The 20495-nt window shown below is 48.5% G+C and overlaps 1 protein-coding gene and 1 pseudogene across 1 annotated transcript; both read right to left on the bottom strand.

The window, feature by feature from the left end:
• Positions 1–543: 543 nt before the first annotated feature.
• On the bottom strand, positions 544–7343 carry LOC136544229 (tuliposide A-converting enzyme 2, chloroplastic-like; annotated as a pseudogene).
• A 7885-nt stretch (positions 7344–15228) lies between these two features.
• LOC136470685 (protein VAPYRIN-like) lies at positions 15229–17783 on the bottom strand. The gene has a single exon (XM_066468441.1). It carries the CDS (start codon positions 17208–17210, stop codon positions 15537–15539), a length of 1674 nt encoding a protein of 557 aa, XP_066324538.1. The 5' UTR covers positions 17211–17783; the 3' UTR covers positions 15229–15536.
• Positions 17784–20495: the final 2712 nt, after the last annotated feature.

The following is a 20495-nucleotide window of genomic DNA, read 5'->3' on the forward strand; positions in this document are numbered from 1 at the left end:
CTATTTTAGTCGGTCTAGTCTTTTATCGTTTTTTACTCTCCTGTTTACTTGTAATTCATACTTTTCAGCTTGTTTTTTTTAGCTGGAACAGTATTTCGGATTGTTTTTTTCAAGGGTTAAATGCACCAGAGGTCCATTAACTTGTGAGGAGGTTTCGGTTAGGTCCATCAAACTTTCAAAATGATTTTTTAGATCATAAACTTTGTATGTCGTATCACTTAGGTCCATATCCACCACGTGGGTTTCTCATGCTGACGTGGCCTGCTGACATGTCATTCTGAAGCACTTAGGTCCATATCCACCACGTGGGTTTCTCATGCTGACGTGGCCTGCTGACATGTCATTCTGAAGCAGCTGTTGGCAATGCATTTTGTCAAACAGCTTGTGGGGCGACGGCGACAGCGTCCCCGGTGCGCCGAGCAGCGAGCCCGACAGCGCGTTGCACGCTCACGTCGAGGTGGGTCGGGCGGACGGAGGACGAGCGAGCCACCATGACGCTGCTGTTCGATGGCATGCAGGTGACGCCGCCGGAGGAGAACGTGGTTATCCATAGCGCCACCCATCGGGTCCACGTACGGGAGGGTCCATCCCATACCGCCCTGCGCAGATGAAGTCCCACGCGCGCTGCGCGCCCCCCGCCTCACAATACCGGCCCAGGAAGTACGGGTCCAGCAGCGCCACGCCCTTGATGTTGATCCTCGCGGCGGGCGGCGCCAGCCTGCTTCTGCTGCTGGCCCGTGCGCATTGCCAGGTTGTGCGCGATGTTGCCGCCGGCGAGGATACAGGCGGGAGGCGTCGCTGTGCTTGGCGAGCCATGGGTCCCCACCTCCGCGCCGCGCGTTCTCAAGCACACCACGCCAGCGCCGTCCATTGAGTCGTCGTACGCCGCCGGGAGCGGGTGCTCCGGTGCCAGGCGATAGTTCACCGACACCGCATTGACTCCGGCCTTGGCTGTCAACGCTTTCAGGTAGTTGTGGTACACGGGGTCGGAACGCCGACTCCACCACGAACGCGCCACCGTGGAAGTACACCAGCCACGGGGAGCCCTGCCGCCGCCGGTGGCCACGGAACGTTGGCTCAGCCGGTACAGACGCACACCGCGAGGCCGGTCCGGTTGTCCACGACGATGTCCCTGGAGGCCACCCCCCGGTGCGCGAGTCCATGGACGTCGGACAATGAACGGCGTTGCCCATGAACCGCTGCACGCGGCCCGCTCTTGTACTAGATCAGGAACGGCGAGAAGTCGAACTTCACCTCGATGTTGGGGGCCGTCGCCCTGCTGTGGAATGCCAACGCTTCCACCACCGCTGCTCTGCTCCCCTCGCCGCCGCCTCTCCCCTGCTCCGAACAACAACGCGCAGAGGCAGAGCGCCACGGCGACGAGGAGGACAGGGGAAGCCATGGCCACGACGATGTGTGTGGGCGCGGGTGGCAGCGACGAGTGAATGACCGCGCACTGTTGTGCTGCGCGCCGCGGATGTGTCTGCCTACGCGTCCAAATGCCCACAAGGGGCTCGCTTGTTTATATGCACGGAGAACCACTGGTTCGGTTCGGTGCGATCGGCACGAACGTAGGGCATGGGCACGCCACGGGGTGCTGTCTGGTGGTGGTGGTGCGGAGGGCTTCCGCGGGACGCGACCGGTGGCGTGCGTGACAATGCCCGGCGTGGCCGACGGTCATGTGTCCGCCTCACACTGGCGCGACGGTTTTGTTTGGTCAATGCGTGCGCCGGCCCAAAGGAGCCCGCACGCTCCCGCCCGTCGCCGTTGGGCATTCCAATAGTGGGGTGGCGGCCGCACTGCACTGGGCACTACTGGCCACTAGCAATCCATAACCATCGGACGGTTATTGCTCGAGCCTCGAGCGAGTGAGTGCATGTAACACCCCCGGTGTTACGATCTTATTTAGCGCCGCGATTTAGGCCTAAGTAAAACTTTGAAACGAGTTTCTCCGAATTTTTGATTTAAAACATACGTGAAGCGATAAGCGAATCTTGTGTGACTTAGTTTCGCGCGGACTCGAAATAAACGCTCACGTTAAATTACTCAGTGCGTAAAGATATTTAGCAATGTCGAACGACGATTCTAGCGAGCGGTTTGTTCTGTTAGATTAAGTATGAAAACAACTTTTATAAATAAAATAAAATCCCATTAATAAATAGAACTATATATATACTCACGGGTGTATTTTGTTAAGCACGATCTGACGAGAAAGAGAGTGCAGCAGCTTCGTTTATTTTTTTTCCGGCGTTCAGCGTACTCGTCTTGCTTTGCAATTATGCAGCACCGCCTCGTCTCCGTCATGACTCTGCAACCCGGCGCGTCGTTTTGGTCTGCGTCACTGTCCTTTACTCCCTCGCTTGCATCGTGAAGTCCAAGTTGCCCTTCCAGCACGTCATCTCTCTCTACGTGAGAACTCCATAGCCACAAAGTCAAATGACAAATTATTGTCATTCACTAATTATTAGCATACCACTTGGCAAGATTATATCTCCATCAATCTCGTGACGCGTCACTGTCCTCTCTCGTTATTCTGATCACCCCCCCGCCTTTACTTGCTTGCTAATCGCCTTGCAAAATTGCTAGCGCACGTCGCGCTTGCCGCCGCCATAGTGTGTCGCACACGCTACACATTAATATCAATCACAAGCTCTGCCCGCTACGCACACCGCTTGCTCGCTGCTCAGTTGCTTTGCCAGCGCAGCTTAGACACCTTTTCCCGCGTCAGCACGGTAACAACGCATGAACACTGTTCACCGTGGAAAAAATACTGTTCACCGCGGCGATGGTATAAGCATGACGGTGCTCATGATTTTCTTGCTGCTGTGTCCAGTGGCCTGGCCACATGATGGTGGGGTGTGATGAGGGGTTGCGTGGGAGAGTTTTTGCAAGCAAGATTGTAACGGTTGGCAGGGAGCGTCAGAGTGGCCTATGACTGTGAGAAGTGCTATGCAGAATCTGTCATCAAAACTGTACAAGACGGACTGAGAGACGTGACAGTCCAGTCGCATCTCTAGGGTCACCTGGTATCAGGATGATCATGTCGTCTACATATTACAATACTGGACAGGAGCCTTCATATTGTCAATCTGCTTTGATCAGTCTTTGAAGAACATCAGCCACGAGCAGGAACAAGAAGTAAGGAGATAGTGCGTCTCCCTGGAGAAGTCCTCGGCGGCAACGTATCCAAGCGCCAGGGATCCCATTGACCATGACCGCCGAGCGCGAGCTTGCCAGGAGCTGCTGCATCCAGCTACGCCATAGCCTGGGGTAGCCACGGGCCTGGAGGACTGCGTCCAGACTCTCCCAATTGACAGAGTCAAACGCTTTTGCAAAGTCCAGCTTCATGACGAGTGTGGGGGCCTTCCTCCTGTAGCAGCATTGAACCAGCTCCATTGCATATCAAACTGTTCACCCGAGCAACACGTCGTGCACAAGCAGCGCTTTAGTACCGTTTGCTTCTCCATTTCCGCGTCTCCTGTCTTTAAAAGGACACACCGAGGCCGTCGAGCCGTCCCACTCCGCTGCTCACCACCTTACTCTCTAAATCGAGTTCCTCTGTTCTTGCCTTGGAAAGCTGCGCTCCGTCGATCTCCCCCCGAGCTGCAATAATCAGCTGAGGTAGCTAGTCTGCAAATGATCTTCTCCTTCTCTATTATTTCCTTGACCTATAGTCTCCTTCTCCCTTCTTAATTTAATTAGCACACATACACTCTTTATTGCTGATCAGCCCCGTTGACACGTCGAAAGACCAAAGACCACTCAAGTCCATCACCTGAAATTCAAACACGGTTCACTGCGTCTTGCACGTCGGGCACTGCCCACCGCATAATCACTATAGCACGAAGGAAAAACCGTTCGCCGTGGAAATCACTGTTCACCACAGAAATCACTGTTTATACGAGCAGCACGTCTGCACAAGCAACACTTTATTACCTTTAAGCAAGCTAGTTAGCCACTAACCTTGCGACGCGTCGCTGTCGCGCCTTCACTTCTCCTGCCTATAAAAGGGCGACACTGAGCTCGCCGCCGTCCTGCGTCGCTGCTCGCTCCTGTGGCCTCTCCAGTCTCTCTCTCTCTCTCTCCGAGCTCCAGCTCACCCTATCAATCTCCCTCTCCGAGCTGTAATCGACCGAGGTAGCTAACCTGCAAGGATTCCTTCATTCTCCTTCTTCATTATTTCTAGACTCACTGTCACGTGCTGGTCAACAAGTCCAATAGCATGATAAGCGTGTTCTTATTTTAAGAGTTACGGTTGTCTAAATATTAATTATTGCATCATCATCGCTGCATGCATATAGAGAACGAGCCACTGGAGACCGTGACCTTCAGCGAGCCGGAGTACGACAAAGTCGTCGAAGAGTACGAGGAGGAGATCCTCGTGCAGGAGGACGTTCTGGAGCCGCCCATCATTGACTTTGCTGACACCGCGCCTGCCCAAGTCAAGCCCCGGTGCATAACCTCTACTTTCTGCAGTTTAAATTATATTTGTGCATTAAGTTTTAAGGAGTTGAATAAAACTCACTTGCATATATATATATATATATATATATATATATATATATATATATATATATATATATATATATATATCTTTATCCTATGAGTCTTACTAGTATGACAGGATCGTGTAGATTGCTATGCTACAGGACACCAGTAGAAGTCGAGTGATTGCCTGTCACTCGCGAGATATAGAAAATATGTTACTATATCATTATCACTAGAAAAATATAAATGGTGGAAAGGAAAATGGTGACCGGACAGGGATATGGTTTGAGTATTGGTGGGTGTAAGAGGTTGTGTTGCCGTGGACGCGGGGCATGGCTTGGTTACACTGCTTTCCCTATCTGTGTCGGTTAAGGACCGGTCGTTGCATAAGGCTCTAGGCAAGTCATAGACTTATTTATCCCGAGCACATACTTGGGTATGGGTGCTCAGAAGACTTGTTGCTCTCTTGTCGCGGATCCGGCTCTTTCTGGACCGACTGTCAGGGTTTTATTTTGGTGGAGGAGGTCCTTGCACCGCACTGAGTCCGGGACTCAGGGGCGGGGGCTTGGAGTCCCAGTTTGGACGGGGACCTGGACACCCGGAACAAGAGAGTGATGGGTTAGTCCTGCTTGTGCCTGAGGTACAAGCGGGGTGTGTGTTTTCGGGGTACCTAGCTAGGGGCATTGATTCACGAATCGCTGGAAAATCTGGTACGGCTTGTCTATGGTTTAGCATCGTAGTAAGAACTGAAAGATGAATGATGGAGTGGAAAAAGGAACTCTGATTGCTTACCATCTGCTTGAAAGTAGTACATGTGCTTACATAGAATGGTTAGTTAATGAACCAATGCGGCTATTAATAAAAAAAATTGAATATAAGGACGCACGCCTCGTAATGCTTCCTGCAAATGCAATAAACCCACAAGCCAGATAGCCTAGCATATCCTTGGAGTGTTTTCTTTTCTCCTGTCGGGTAAGTCTTGCTGAGTACAATTGAGTACTCAGGGTTTTATTCCCCCTGTTGCAGGTGACAGGTGGATGCTAGAGCTGACTTTTGTGTATGGATACCTCCTGGTGGGCTCAGCGAGGATTCCTTTACGTAGCGATCATAGTTTTTATTTATAACTCTCACCAAATGTTTTTATAAATAAAAGCTTTATAATCTGTTGTCATAGCTTATATATCCATACTTTATCATGTCATGAATAGATATTTATTTTCGCTGTAATTCTGATCACATGTTTATATTCCACTATTCAATTAAATTGTTCATACTCTGATAATATGATTACATTTCGCTGTTATAATAATAAATATTATACTCTGATGTTGTATTAAAAGTGATGTAAGAAATGATTAATTGTTGTAAGCTTTATTATCTCATTTGTGATCCTGATGGCAAAAATGTGGATTTTTGGATTCTCCCCTAGGGTGTACCCGACGGAACCGAGTAATTTAGTGTTCTCCTTCGAGTGCTTAGTGTCTAATGGAAGACAAGCACTCCTAGGAGGCATTAGATTAGGCGGTTCTGCCATAAGTGGTATTAGAGCGCAAATGAGGAAATAAGGCTTCGAAAACCTTTTCTAAACTAAAATTTGACAACCCATTTTTATAAAAAGTTAGGACATTTGCATGCGAAGTTATATAAGTAGCCCTGTTACTATGGTTATGTATCCAGGATAGATGGCACTCTGCTGACTTAGGTAGGCTTAATCAAGTTTTCTGCATGTACACTAACTCGAGCATAGTCCGATAGTGTCGATTAGTTACAGGAAGAGAACGGTGTGCCAAAAAGCTGAGAACGGTTTCCCTATATGTTGGCAACAGTGAAAGGACATATAGGACGTGCATTCATGCATATCCTGTTTGCGCATTGTAGTGCCATATTGCTTGCAGATACGCCATCTATAGGTGTCACACGTGTCGTATTGTGCACGACTAGCCTATTTCTGTTTCAGAGTTAGGTCGGCACTATGGCTTCGTGTTTTGCGTTCACCCGTGGTTCGCGCTGGTCGTGACCCACGTCTCCCTATACCCCTTTTCTGCGCTCTTGTCGGACCCTTGCCCTATAGTCGTACTAGTCAGAAGTGGCCTCAGACGTCGCTCGCCTCGAACGCGTGGAATTTGGTCGATCCGTCGTAGCGATCTCACGCAGGAACCCTAGTGAACCGCGCCAAGACCACTGAACGTTCCGCCTTTATAAGTAGAGCCTGGCTTAGCCGTTGGTATCACCACTCACCGCACTTTAGCTCGCTTAGCTTTTCCTTGAGCTAGCTTTTCGCTCATCCTTCCTTGCAACCACCACCAGAGATGGCAGGAGCCTGGGTTAGTACCTACTGCCTGAACATTGAGGGTTTTCCCAAAATCCTGCATGCCACCTTGCAAAAGTTTGGAGTCAAAGATCATCCCGAGTATGAGGGCCGTGAGTATGAGATACATGGCACCGATCAGTGTGAGGTTACCATCTATATTGGGAAGAGTGAAGAGTTCCCCGGCGTCACTGAAGCCTGGAGTGTGACCGCAACTGGGTGTAGCTTCATCGATACCTACCAGGTTGTGGCCCGCAAAGCCTTATGGCATCTCTGCCAGATCTATGAGGAGCCCATTGCCCGTACCCCCATGAGGTTCTTTCCACCTTTGGACAAGAATCGGTGGGCATGGAAGGCTTGCATGGAGGCTTTGCAAGGGCGAGATGCGCAAGAGGACAGTCCAACCGTGGTGCACTTGACCACGTACCTGCTCGCTCTGGATGAGTAGTATGATTAGCAAGCCTTGGAGCTGAGAGCGTGCCTTCAGCGCGTCGATAAAGCCGAGATCTTCAACCGGATGCTCCAGGTGCAGCTCGCCGAAGCGCATGCCAGTGTTGCAGCCGCTGAGAGCCGAGAGGCTACCATGGAGGAAGCTCTAAAGGAGGCTGAAGACTGGCATGTTCATCAGCTGCGTGCGGCCTATCTTGTCACCAAGGCCAAGAGGAGGGCGCTGGCTGCTGAAAGGCAGGATGCCCTGATCTTGGAAGGGATCCCTATCCACCCGCCAGAAAGAAGAAGAACTGATGTTGCAGCATCGCCAGCACCTCCACCCTCGAAAGTGTCAGAAGTCGAGCCCTTGATTATTTTCACTCAGCCATTGCCACAAGAAGATGTAGATTAGTTGCCTTGGGATGCTGTACCTATAGTAGTAGTGTTTTTCGTTGTTATCCTCCGGTATTGTGTTCGTGCCGTTGTTGTTCGTCCGTAGTTGTTGAGATCGTCTACCAGTAGGGAAGGTGAATGATGTATCGTGCATAGGAGCCTGAATGCCTGTATGATGTACCCATATCGGATTGTTGGAACATGCATTTTATTTATTTCGCTGTATTTATTGCGTTCATCTACTTAAGTTCGTTAGATATGCTTAAGAGTTTCCATGGGCGAAATTAAGCGGGTTACAAGAGAAGTTAACATTTAGATGCCAGCAAATCAGCCACGATTGGATGTTATTGGACACTGTATCGACTAATTGTGGATGTCCCAGCAGAACACTTGAATCTCTTTAAAACAAATCCGTCATTGGATTTGAATTCCTTATCCCTTGTTGTGAAGGGAAACCTTTGTTGTTTGAATTTTTCCCTTGCGATACCCCCTTACTCTGTGGTCTATGACCCCACTGCCTTCATTGCGTGTAAGTTGGTAATAGTTACCTGGCTAATAGCTTATGGTGCCGCGACAAAACCAAGAGCTCCCTGTGGAACAGCCGCCACATGTGAAGCTGCTCGGCACGCGCTGGTATCGAGGTTGTTGACCAAGTACCTTTACCAAGTTACACCGCCGTACCGTTTGGTTTTAAAAATTTTCTCCTTGGAAATATTCGGGTGTTCAGACAAGAAATCCACAATGGGTTGATGCAGAGGTGTTCTCTCAAGGTAAGCAAGAGAAGATGGTTTTGGAGGAAGAAAGTATGACATGGTCTCAGTCTACATGAAAGACAGATGTGGTTAAGTAAAGGAAAGAAAAAGAATAGTAAGGAAGGTCAGTCGTGGATAGTCGTAAAAGTCAGAGTGGACGTCATGTCCCAAGCCCTATGTTTAGTTGACCGTGCTACGCATGCTGGGTCGTTTTGCTGTGTGCCTTGCAAACGTTGTCTGTATCAGGCCCTTAGCTCCCCGTTTTCGCGTGGCCGCGGCATCGTGCTATGCTCGCCATCTTTGGGCACTGTGCGCTTTTCCTTTTCCCCAGCATCCAGTCGGCTCTCGACTCTCATGCCTCATCCATCGTACCGGACCCCCCTTCCCTCTCCTTTCTTTCTTCTTTTGGTGACACGACCGCCCGCATGCCTACCTCATCGAACGGACCCCCTCTACTCTTCTTTATTTCTCCCTCCGCCGCTTGCGCGGGAAGCGCACCTTGTCTCCGATCTTATCTCCACAGCATGCACCGTCTGTGTATCCCATTCCCGCCGCATCCGCTTCCGGTGTATTGCGCCCCACCTCCGTTCGCCTCTATAAAATACCCTTGGTCCTTGTTCTTCTTCTTCATCCCCATTTTCCTCTCATTCGGAGTAGAGCTATGAGATCCAGTCGACATTGTGAAGCTAGGTTCGTCAGTCTGAGGTGATGGTGTAATCTGAGGAGAATAAAGGATCCGGTTCATCGAAGAAGTTCAAATTCTCTTGGTTAGTTTGATCTTAGGGTTTTCCCTATGGAGTTCTGGGAGTCCTGTTTCTAGATCGGTTGGTGCTACGCCATATTTTGGATAATCATCTTCTTGTTGTTTCTCCATTGTCCTCGTCTATCTCGACTTCTGGATTAAGTCTCAGTTGTATTAGTTTGCTCTTAACCATGTATCCCTAGGTCCCCGTGTGGTTTAGTATTCGAAGTCGTGTAATCTTTCGTGTAATCCCTGATCTATGAACTGTAATCGCGTTTCCCCTTTTCTGGTTCAAGCTTTGAATCTCGGGACGAGATTCTTTTTAAGGGGGGTTGGTTGTAACACCCCGGTGTTACAATCTTATTTAGCGCCGCGATTTAGGCCTAAGTAAAACTTTCGAAACGAGTTTCTCGAATTTTTGATTTAAAACATACGTGAAGCGATAAGCGAATCTTGTGTGACTTAGTTTCGCGGACTCAAAATAAACGCTCACCTTAAATTACTCCGTGTGTAAAGATATTTAGCAATGTCGAACGACGATTCTAGCGAACGGTTTGTTCTGTTAGATTAAGCATGAAAAGCAACTTTTATAAATAAAATAAAATCCATTAATAAATAGAACTATATATATATATACTCACGGGTGTATTTTGTTAAGCACGATCTGACGAGAAAGAGAGTACAGCAGCTTCATTTATTTTTTTTTTCCGGCGTTCAGCGTACTCGTCTTGCTTTGCAATTATGCACCGCCTCGTCTTCCGTCGTGACTCTGCAACCCGGCGCGTCGTTTTGTCTGCGTCACTGTCCTTTACTCCCTCGCTTGCGTCGTGAAGTCCAAGTTGCCCTTCTAGCACGTCATCTCTCTCTACGTGAGAGCTCCATAGCCACAAAGTCAAATGATAAATTATTGTCATTCACTAATTATTAGCATACCACTTGGCAAGATTTATATCTTCATCAATTTCGCGACGCGTCACTGTCCTCTCTCGTTGTTCTGATCACCCCCGCCTTTACTTCGCTTGCTAACCGCCTTGTAAAATTGTCAGCGCACGTCGCGCTGCCGCTGCCATAGTGTGTCGCACACGCTACACATTAATCTCAGTCACAAGCTCTGCCCGCTACACATGCGCGCTTGCTCGCTGCTCAGTTGCTTTGCAAGCGCAGCGTAGGCACATTTCCATGCGTCGGTACTGCAGCAACGTAGGAACACTGTTCACCATGGAAATACTGTTCGCCGTGGAAAATACTGTTCGCCGGCAATGGTATAAGCATGACGGTGCTCATGATTTTCTTGCTGCTGTGTCTAGTGGCCTGGCCACATGATGGTGGGTGTGATGAGGGGTTGCGTGGGAGAGTTTTGCAAGCAAGATTGTAACGGTTGGCAGGGAGCGTCAGAGTGGCCTATGACTGAGAAATGCTATGCAGAATCTGTCATCAAACTGTAAGACGGGACTGAGAGACGTGACAGTCCAGTCGCATCCTAGGGTCACCTCGTATCAGGATGATGGACAGGAGCCTTCATATTGTCATCTGCTTTGATCAGTCTTTGAAGAACATCAGCCACGAGCAGGAACAACAAGTAAGGAGATAGTGCGTCTCCCTGGAGAAGTCCTCGGCGGCAACGTATCCATGCGCTAGGGATCCCATTGACCATGACCGCCGAGCACGAGCTTGGGTCCAGAATCTGTCATCAAACTGTAAGACGGGACTGAGAGACGTGACAGTCCAGTCGCATCCTAGGGTCACCTCGTATCAGGATGATGGACAGGAGCCTTCATATTGTCATCTGCTTTGATCAGTCTTTGAAGAACATCAGCCACGAGCAGGAACAACAAGTAAGGAGATAGTGCGTCTCCCTGGAGAAGTCCTCGGCGGCAACGTATCCATGCGCTAGGGATCCCATTGACCATGACCGCCGAGCACGAGCTTGGGTCCAGAATCTGTCATCAAACTGTAAGACGGGACTGAGAGACGTGACAGTCCAGTCGCATCCTAGGGTCACCTCGTATCAGGATGATGGACAGGAGCCTTCATATTGTCATCTGCTTTGATCAGTCTTTGAAGAACATCAGCCACGAGCAGGAACAACAAGTAAGGAGATAGTGCGTCTCCCTGGAGAAGTCCTCGGCGGCAACGTATCCATGCGCTAGGGATCCCATTGACCATGACCGCCGAGCACGAGCTTGGGTCCAGTTTAGTTTGTAAAAAATTTTGTAAAATTTTTCACATTCCTCGTCACATCGAATCTTTGGACGCATGCATGAAGCATTAAATATAAATAAAAAATAAAACTAATTGCACAGTTTAGACGAAATCCACGAGACGAATCTTTTAAGCCTAATTAAATTATGATTGGACACTATTTACCAAATAACAACGAAAACGCTACAGTAGCCATTTTGTAAAATTTTTTTCCTAAACAAGGCCTTGCTAGGAGCTGCTGCATCCAGCTACGCCATAGCCTGGGGCAGCCACAGGCCTGGAGGACTGCGTCCAGACTCTCCCAATTGACAGAGTCAAACGCTTTTGCAAAGTCCAGCTTGATGACGAGTGTGGGGGCCTTCCTCCTGTAGCAGCATTGAACCAGCTCCGTTGCATATCAGATTGTTCACCCGAGCAGTACGTCGTGTACAAGCAGCGCTTAAGTACCGTTTGCTTCTCCATTCCCGCGTCTCCTGTCTTTAAAAGAACACATCGAGCCCGTCAAGCCGTCCCACTCCGCTGCTCACCACCTTACTCTCTAAATCGAGTTCTTCTTTTCTTGCCTTGGAAAGCTGCGCTCCGTCGATCTCCCTCCCGAGCTGCAATAATTAGCTGAGGTAGTAGTCTGCAAATGATCTTCTCCTTCTCCATTATTTTCTTGACCTGTAGTCTTCTTCTCCCTTCTTAATTTAATTAGCACACATACACTCTTTATTGCTGATCAGCCCCGTTGACACGTCGAAAGACCAAAGACCACTCAAGTCCATCACCTGAAATCCAAACACGGTTCACTGTGTCTTGCACGTCAGGCACTGCCCACCGCATAATCACTGTAGCACAAAGGAAACAACGCCCCCTGGAAAACGCTGTTCATCATAGGAAACACTGTTCATACGCGCAGCACGTCTCCACAAGCAACGCTTTATTATCTCTAAGCAAGCTAGTTAGCCACTAACCTTGCGACACGTTGCTGTCGCGCCTTCACTTCTCCTGCCTATAAAAGGGCGACATTGAGCTCACCGCCGTCCTGCGTCGCTGCTCGCTCCTCTGGCCTCTCCAGTCTCTCTCTCTCTCTGAGCTCCAGCTCACCCTGTCAATCTCCCTCTTTGAGCTGTAATCGACCGAGGTAGCTAATCTGTAAGCGTGTTCTTATTTTAAGAGTTACAGTTGTCTAAATATTAATTATTGCATCATCATCGCTGCATGCATATAGAGAACGAGCCACTAGAGATTGTGACCTTCAGCGAGCCGGAGTACGACGAAGTCATCGAAGAGTACGAGGAGGAGATCCTCGTGCAGGAGGACGTTCCAGAGCCGCCCATCACTGACTTTGCTGACACCACGCCTGCCCAAGGCAAGCCCTAGTGCATAACCCCTACTTTCTGCAGTTTAAATTATATTTGTGCATTAAGTTTTAAGGAGTTGAATGAAACCCACTTGCATATATATATATATATATATATATATATATATATATATATATATATATATATATATATATATATATATATATATATATATATATATATATATCTTTATCCTATGAGTCTTACTAGTATGACAGGATCGTGTAGATTGCTATGCTACAGGACATCGGTAGAAGTCGAGTGATTGCCTGTCACTCTCGAGATATAGGAAATATGTTACTATATCATTATCACTTGAAAAATATAAATGGTGGAAAGGAAAATGGTGACCGAACAAGAATATGGTTTGGGTATTGGTGGGTGTAAGAGGTTGTGTCGACGTGGACGTGGGACATGGCTTGGTTACACTGCTTTCCCTGTCTGTGTCGGTTAAGGACCGATCGTTGCATAAGGCTCTAGGCAAGTCACAGACTTATTTATTCCGAGCACATACTTGGGTATGGGCGTTTGGAAGACTTGTTGCTCTCTTGTCGTGGATCCGGTACTTTTTGGACCGACTGTCAGGGTTTTATTTTGATGGAGGAGGTCATTGCACCGCATTGAGTCTGGGACTCAGGGGCGGGGGCTTAGAGTCCTAGTTTGGACGGGGACCTAGACACCCGGGACAAGAGAGTGATGGGTTGGTCCTGCTTGTGCCTGGGGTACAAGCGGGGCGTGTGTTTTCGGGGTACCCAGCTGGGGACATTGATTCGCGAATCGCCAGGAAATCCGGTACGGCTTGTCTACGGTTTAGCATCGTAGTAAGAACTGAAAGATAAATGATGGAATGGAAAAAGGAACTCTAATTGCTTACCACCTGCTTGAAAGTAGTACATGTGCTTACATAGAATGGTTAGTTAATGAACCAATGCGGCTATTAATAAAAAAATCAAATATAATGACGCACGCCTAGTAATGCTTTCTGCAAATGCAATAAACCCACAAGCCAGATAGCATTGCATATCCTTGGAGTGTTTTCTTTTCTCCTGTCGGGTAAGTCTTGCTGAGTACAATTGAGTACTCAGGGTTTTATTCCCCCTGTTGCAGGTGACAGGTGGATGCTAGAGCTGACTTTTGTGTATGGATACCTCCTGGTGGGCTCAGTGAGGATTCCTTTACGTAGCGATCATAGTTTTTATTTATAACTCTCACCAAATGTTTTTATAAATAAAAGCTTTATAATCTGTTGTCATAGCTTATATATCCATACTTTATCATGTCATGAATAGATATTTATTTCCGCTGTAATTCTGATCACATGTTTATATTCCGCTATTCAATTAAATTGTTCATCCTCTGATAATATGATTACATTTCGCTATTATAATAATAAATATTGTACTCTATTGTTGTATTAAAAGTGATGTAAGAAATGGTTAATTGTTGTAAGCTTTATTATCTCATTTGTGATCCTGATGGCAAAAATGTGGATTTTCGGGTTCTCCCCTGGGGTGTACCCGACGGAACCGGGTAATTTAGTGTTCTCCTTCGAGTGCTTAGTGTCTAATGGAAGACAAACACTCCTGGGAGGCATTAGATTAGGCGGTTCTGCCACAGTGCATGGAGCTGTCGATGTGTTTCCCTTGTCGTCGAGCCCAACCGACTCGGCTCACGCAGTTACCGGCGCGGAGCTAACTAACTCCTGCTGGTCCAAGCTCATGCGCAAGGGCCATGGTGTTTTTGTCCACCGCGCGCTCCTCCATGGACGTACGGCGTCACGGGACGAGGCGAGCGATCCGTGGCGGAGGCTTTGCGCCACTGCTGGCACGGTACGGTACGGTACCCCGGTTGTATCGGTACTTGGTAGGTTGATTTTGGAGCGTTCCGGCTCCGCCGTGCTCGTGCGGTGTCGCCGCAGTGGCTCGCTCGTCCTCCGTCCGCCCGGCCCACCTTGACGTGAGCGGCAACGCGCTGTCGGGCTGGCTACTCGGCGGGGACGCTGCCGTCGTCGCCCACAAGCTGTTTGACAAAATGCATTGCCGAGAGTTGCTTCAGAAGGACGTGTCAGCAGGCCACGTCAGCATGAGAAGCCTGCGTGGCGGGATATGGACCTAAGTGATACGGCATACAAAGTTTATGGACCCAAAAAATCACCTTGAAAGTTGATGGACCTAACCGAAACCTCCTCACAAGTTAATGAACCTCTGGTGCATTTAACTCTTTTTTCAACCAAGCGAACGGGGCCATTATACTTATACATTTAACTTCAGCATAAGTGACTGAATCCAGCTACTACTTTCCCTGGTGGTGTCGATTTGCTACACAACCTCAAAATGGAAATGAAAGAAGAATTAATCCTCATTGCTGTAGTTTTTTCAAATCCCATTTTGTGCTCATTGACCGATTCATGAAGCTGCTGTGTGGCTTCCCACGATTCAGAGGTATAACTAACACATAGTGAAATTCCTCTTATTATTGGTTAGGAGCCCTTCGTCCTAAGGTTTGGTGGAAGCACAACTGCAGAGTACTCTCAATTAGCAATCGGTACATACTGTACGTATGATCTTACTAGCTGGCAAACTCGTTTATTAAAATCAAATCATCATTGTACATTTTACAGCAGGACATGCCTACCTATTATCCTCAAGTCATCAACTACAAACCATGCCATCATTGTATATAGTGTGACACTACAAAGTAAAAAAAGGAAGAAAAAAAGTTATACACCTACTTGAGGAATCTCTTTTTACAAGTATAACACATATATTACTTGCCTGTTCCTTCAAAACAAATTTGAATTATCGCCTCATCCAAAACTAATCACAATTTGGAACAAATCCTTCTTGATGGCTGGCCAGCTGCTTCTTGCACAGCGGCTAGTGTGACCACCCAACGGTAACCGCGGCGGCTTCGAACCCCTCCTTCCCACCACCAAACCGTATGGCGCCACTGCTCCCCTTCCGCGCTCTCCGTTTCCTGTCCATGCTACCGCCCTTCGCCACCGCCGGCGCCACCTTCTCGCTAACATCCTGCTTCCTCCCCATGACGCTGGCCTTGTCAAGAAGCCGAACCACCTTGGATTTCCCCGCGGCGGCGGCGGCATCGGCGGCGGTTCTTCCCTTCACGGTCGTGGCCTTGGCGTTCGCGCCGTTCTTCAAGAGGAGGTCAACCACGTCGGCGCGACCCGCCTCGGCCGCGCAGTGCAGCGCCGTGTAACCCTCGGCGTCGGCCGCGTCGATGTCCGCGCCGCGGTCGATGAGGTCGCGGACCGTGTCGGCCCGCCCTTTGAAGGCAGCGCGCATGAGCGGCGTCCACCCGTGCGCGTCCCGCCCCTCGACGGACGCGCCGCCGTCGGCCGCGCGCCTGACCGATCTCACTTCGCCCTTGCGCGCGGCGGCCAGGATCGCCTCGCCGAGGCCCAAGAAGTCCAGGATCCGGCCGCCGTGGCCCTCCTCGGCGGCGATCTCGAATGCGGTCTTCCCGGCCACGTCGCGCACCGTGGCCGTGCCGGCCACGCCGTGCGACAGGAGGAGACGCGCGACCGCCTCGTCGCCGCGCCTCGCCGCGGCGTGGAGCGCGGTGGCACCGTCCGTGCCGCACCTCGCGTCGACCCTCGCGCCCGCCGCGAGAAGCGCCTTCACCGCGTCTCGCCGCCCCGCCTCCGCCGCTAACCGTAGAGGAGTCTTGCCGTCCCTCCCCGCCGCGTCGATAGATGTAAAAGAAGACGAAAAGGACGCGGACGAGGATGAGGAGGCGGGAGTGGCAGAGGCAGGCTTGCCAAGAAGCAGTTTCAGGACGTCGTTGTGGCCGGCGGCGGCGGCCACGTGGATGGCGTCAGAGCCGGCGGGCGTTGCGCCGTTGGCGAGGAGGAGCTCGGCGATGAGGCACTCGCCAGAGGCGGCGGCGGTCTCGAGGGGCGTCCGGCCGCGGCTCGGTTTGTCAGCGTCGGCGCCGTACTCGAGCAGCACCTGGACGATGTCGGCGCGGCCCAGGCTGACGGCGAGGTCGAGCAGCGTGCGGCCAGACTCGTCGGTGGCGTCCGCGGCACGCCAGTCGGGCTCGCTTCGGTCGAGCACCTCCCTGAGCGCCTCGACCGCGCCGGCCTCGACAAGCCGCGCGGCCACGGACGCGCCCACGAAGCTCGCCCTGATGCCGCTGTCCACGAACACCTGCTTCCTCCTCGCCGAGAACCACTCCGGGTTGACCGAGTCCCGCGCCGTCACGGGCTCCTTCACCGCGGCGCCCGGCGCGACCACGCTGTGCAGCAGGAACGCGTCCTCGCCACGGCTCCCTCCTCCTCCTGACCCGCTGGGCCCCTCCGGAGCCACCGAGGCCAGGTACAGCACCTCCACGGTGACCACCGCGAGCGGCGCCAGGATCCCCGTGTGCGGGCGAACCGCGAAGCGCCCACGCACCGCCGGCTGCAGCCTGAACGCCACCGGCATGGTGTGCATCGCGTTCCTCAGCGTCAGCTCCCCCCTCGCCTGCCTCCCGGGCTCCACCCGGATCATCACCTCGTTCGACGGCTCAGGTATCACCAACCGATCCATGCCGTCCTGCTTTCGTCGTCTTCTTCTCTTCTCTCGACAAAGCTTGCCGTCCTAATAACAACACTTATCACTGCTCCCCCTATGAGTTCTTGGTAGATCCAGAGGTGGAAGAAGCAGCCATCAAGAGGAGTGGGAGGAGAGACGGGGTCTTATGTATCCGCGGCACGTACGGCTTGGCCGGCGCGGCGTGGAGGCGTGACACATGGTGGGTCAGTGGGTGTGAAGAGCAAGGAGGACTTGTTCTATGTGGTGGCAGCTCTGGGATATTTTAATGGCGGGTTTGGCGTCTGATGGCGGGGACGCGGGGTTTATTCCGGAGGGCAACCGAGATCGACCGCGGTGGCGCCTAGCGGCGGCAACTTCCCGGCGGCATTGCCTGTCGCCGTCGCTCGTCATTGTAGGCGATAAACAAATGAATTAGTGATACGAACGAAGCAGAGGTGATTGGATGGGTGATCGTGTTCTCGCTTTCCAGGGTGTTCGGCTGGTGTACTGCTGGCTTGGTTCAGCTGGTTTCAGACACTATTGACCATCCGAAATCCACTGTGCACTGCTTTCGTTTCGGGTACAGTCAGTACTTGCATTGGCACACAGCAGTAGGAACATTTTCGGTTCTGACAGTTGCTGATTCAGAGATGGTATATTTCGTTTTCTTTTCAGAATGTTTGGTTTGCTTCTGCTGGTCAGCTATTCTACAGCATGCTTCAATAGACTTGACAAAACAACTGCCACTCAATTTCTCAGTTTGAATGTTTCAGAAGGACCTATGCCAGCATATTCCTTTTTTTTCCCCTCTATGGTATAAGTTTTGCTGCAGAGTATTTTTTGTCAAGATGGTAATGGTGGTCTGAGAAGTTATTTTCTGAGGCTGTGTAGGTTTGTTTGGTGCAATGATATGCATATGCTCGAGGAAGGTAGCATAGCCAAATTCAAATTTACAGTATTACAGAGCCACTGTGCGATGCAATGTTCAGCTTTGATAAGCAGATTACTTCATGAGTTCATGTAAAACAAACATGATTACCTCATGCTATTCGTCCTCTTTTTTTTTTTTTTTGAGGAAACTGGAGGGGCCGCAGCCCCTACAGAAATTTTATTAAAGAAGTTTATTCGTCCTCTCTTTCTCAAGCTTAATATATTATGCATCTGTAACAATATTGATGGTTCTTATTTTGCTGGTTACGAACCGACAAAAATAACATTCGGAGTTCCTGAGCGCCTTCAATTAACGTATATGCGATGTCAAGAGACTGATTTAGTTCGAAACTTCTATACACCTTTTCTTGGAGATACTTGGGTTGCCCGTAGCCATTGCCTCCGACGCATCCGCTGGACTACTGTATCTTGTTTTCTTTACAGAAAATGACATCAAAATCGACAAAATGTTCTTCCCTTTCATGAAACCTTCCGTATAGGACGCCAGAATGTTTCTTATTAATCAGAACATCGCCTTTGTCATATTAACCGCTCTCTGTCAATACAAACAGATGAATATGATCGCTTTCATTTGTTTGAGGCACAAATGGATTCTTGAGTATTTGGTGAACTCATCAGCTTTGATGTTCAGCGCGGGTGATGACAAATAACATTTACAGTGAACACAGTCCCATTGTTACATTTACAAGGTAATAAAGTTGTTGGATTTACGCCACTTCATATGCTTATCCATTCGCTGATCTCTCTAACCTTCATTGCCAGTTAAGTGTAGTGTTCTCCGGTCAGTATATAAAATGCATTACCCAGCCTCCGATGGCATCATACTCTCGTGAAAGTTACTCGGTAGTCATCGGTAAAGAAATGGTTCTTTCACTATCAGAGTAGTGTATATATATATAGAGAGAGAGAGAGAGGGAGGCAAAGGTCTTGATGAACTGGTCACCCATATCCATGTTTTTAACCATTTTCTGAGACCTGGTAATAATATGGGTTCATCTTTCACATTTGGCTTCCTCCACAAACCGTGTACTGACCCCAAGCTTCCACATGAGCATGTACTGACGATTCTAAAAATTTTCATAAAAATCAGAAAAACAGATCATCAATTTGGTAGACTCTAATTACTACTGATAATAGTGGCCACTTAATATATTCTAGTTTGTAAAAATAAATATGCATAGGTGTCATTAGAAAAATAACAAACAATATAAAGTAACCCCACATATGTAATAATATAACATGATATAAACTAACCCCTAAATTTATATATAAACTTCCCGTCCTATCAATATGATAGATAATATATGTTACCCCTTAGCTTTATATCTAATTTACCAATTCTGCCTATTCAAAAAAAATGAAGTATCTCTTTAATTTTACATCTAAAATAGTAAATTACCAACATATCCTATTATGAGAGCTTATGCCTAAATATGTTTTAAAATTTACAACTTAAATTACTATATTAATATATAAAAATTTAAATTAAAGTAAATATACATGATTTGCCATCATGAAGAATGTTCCCGTAACGATTCATATACCAATGAAACTAACAAACTATTAAAATTATCCTCTTATGGCTAGCACCGTTTAGCCCATCATAAATCTCTGTAATTAAGCAACTCATGACCTAATATCCTTATTTTTAGCAGGAGAGTTTTGAATAAAATGTACAATATGCACAAGAGTTTCAACTTAACAATAAAAGCTTGTAGCAACTAATAAGATTAAAATTTGAAAGTCAAAATCTAGATTCATGATGTCATGAGATGATTATATATGTGCTACATAAGAGCCACAATAGTTTAAGTCAAGATTTCAAATACTTTCATATTGAAGACACATTGAGGTGTCATGCAGGGCAAGAAAAAACTATTGATATGGATGAAAAAACAAATAGAGTAATTGATCAATCTGTCTCAACCGGATGGAGATTACAAAGCATCTGTATCCATATTATGTTAGGAAATAATCTTGCAAAAAATATTATGTCAGAAAATAAACAAAGAGAGAGCGCAAAGATAAGTATTTTTTTAGTTGTATAGGCATTAAACGCTTTTATGTCTAGCTTCTCTCGAGATTTAGTCAGAGCCCGGTTTAATGGATGAGTGAAATTTAATCCTATGGTCCTATTACTTTTTTTTTTCGAATGGCACTATGATATGTTAATGTCACCTCAATGTGACATCAACCAAGAGAAAATCCTTATTCTTAAAGAAAATTTTAGCGCACTGCAAACTAAATTATGATTGATTTTTTAAGCTGCACGTCATGCCACTGACGTTGAGATCAAAGCTGCGTGCATTCGAACACATGAATAGCCGACTAATGGCTACTCATCTCTCG

Source organism: Miscanthus floridulus, chromosome 1 (genome assembly GCF_019320115.1).
Source record: "Miscanthus floridulus cultivar M001 chromosome 1, ASM1932011v1, whole genome shotgun sequence".
Taxonomy (NCBI): domain Eukaryota; kingdom Viridiplantae; phylum Streptophyta; class Magnoliopsida; order Poales; family Poaceae; genus Miscanthus; species Miscanthus floridulus.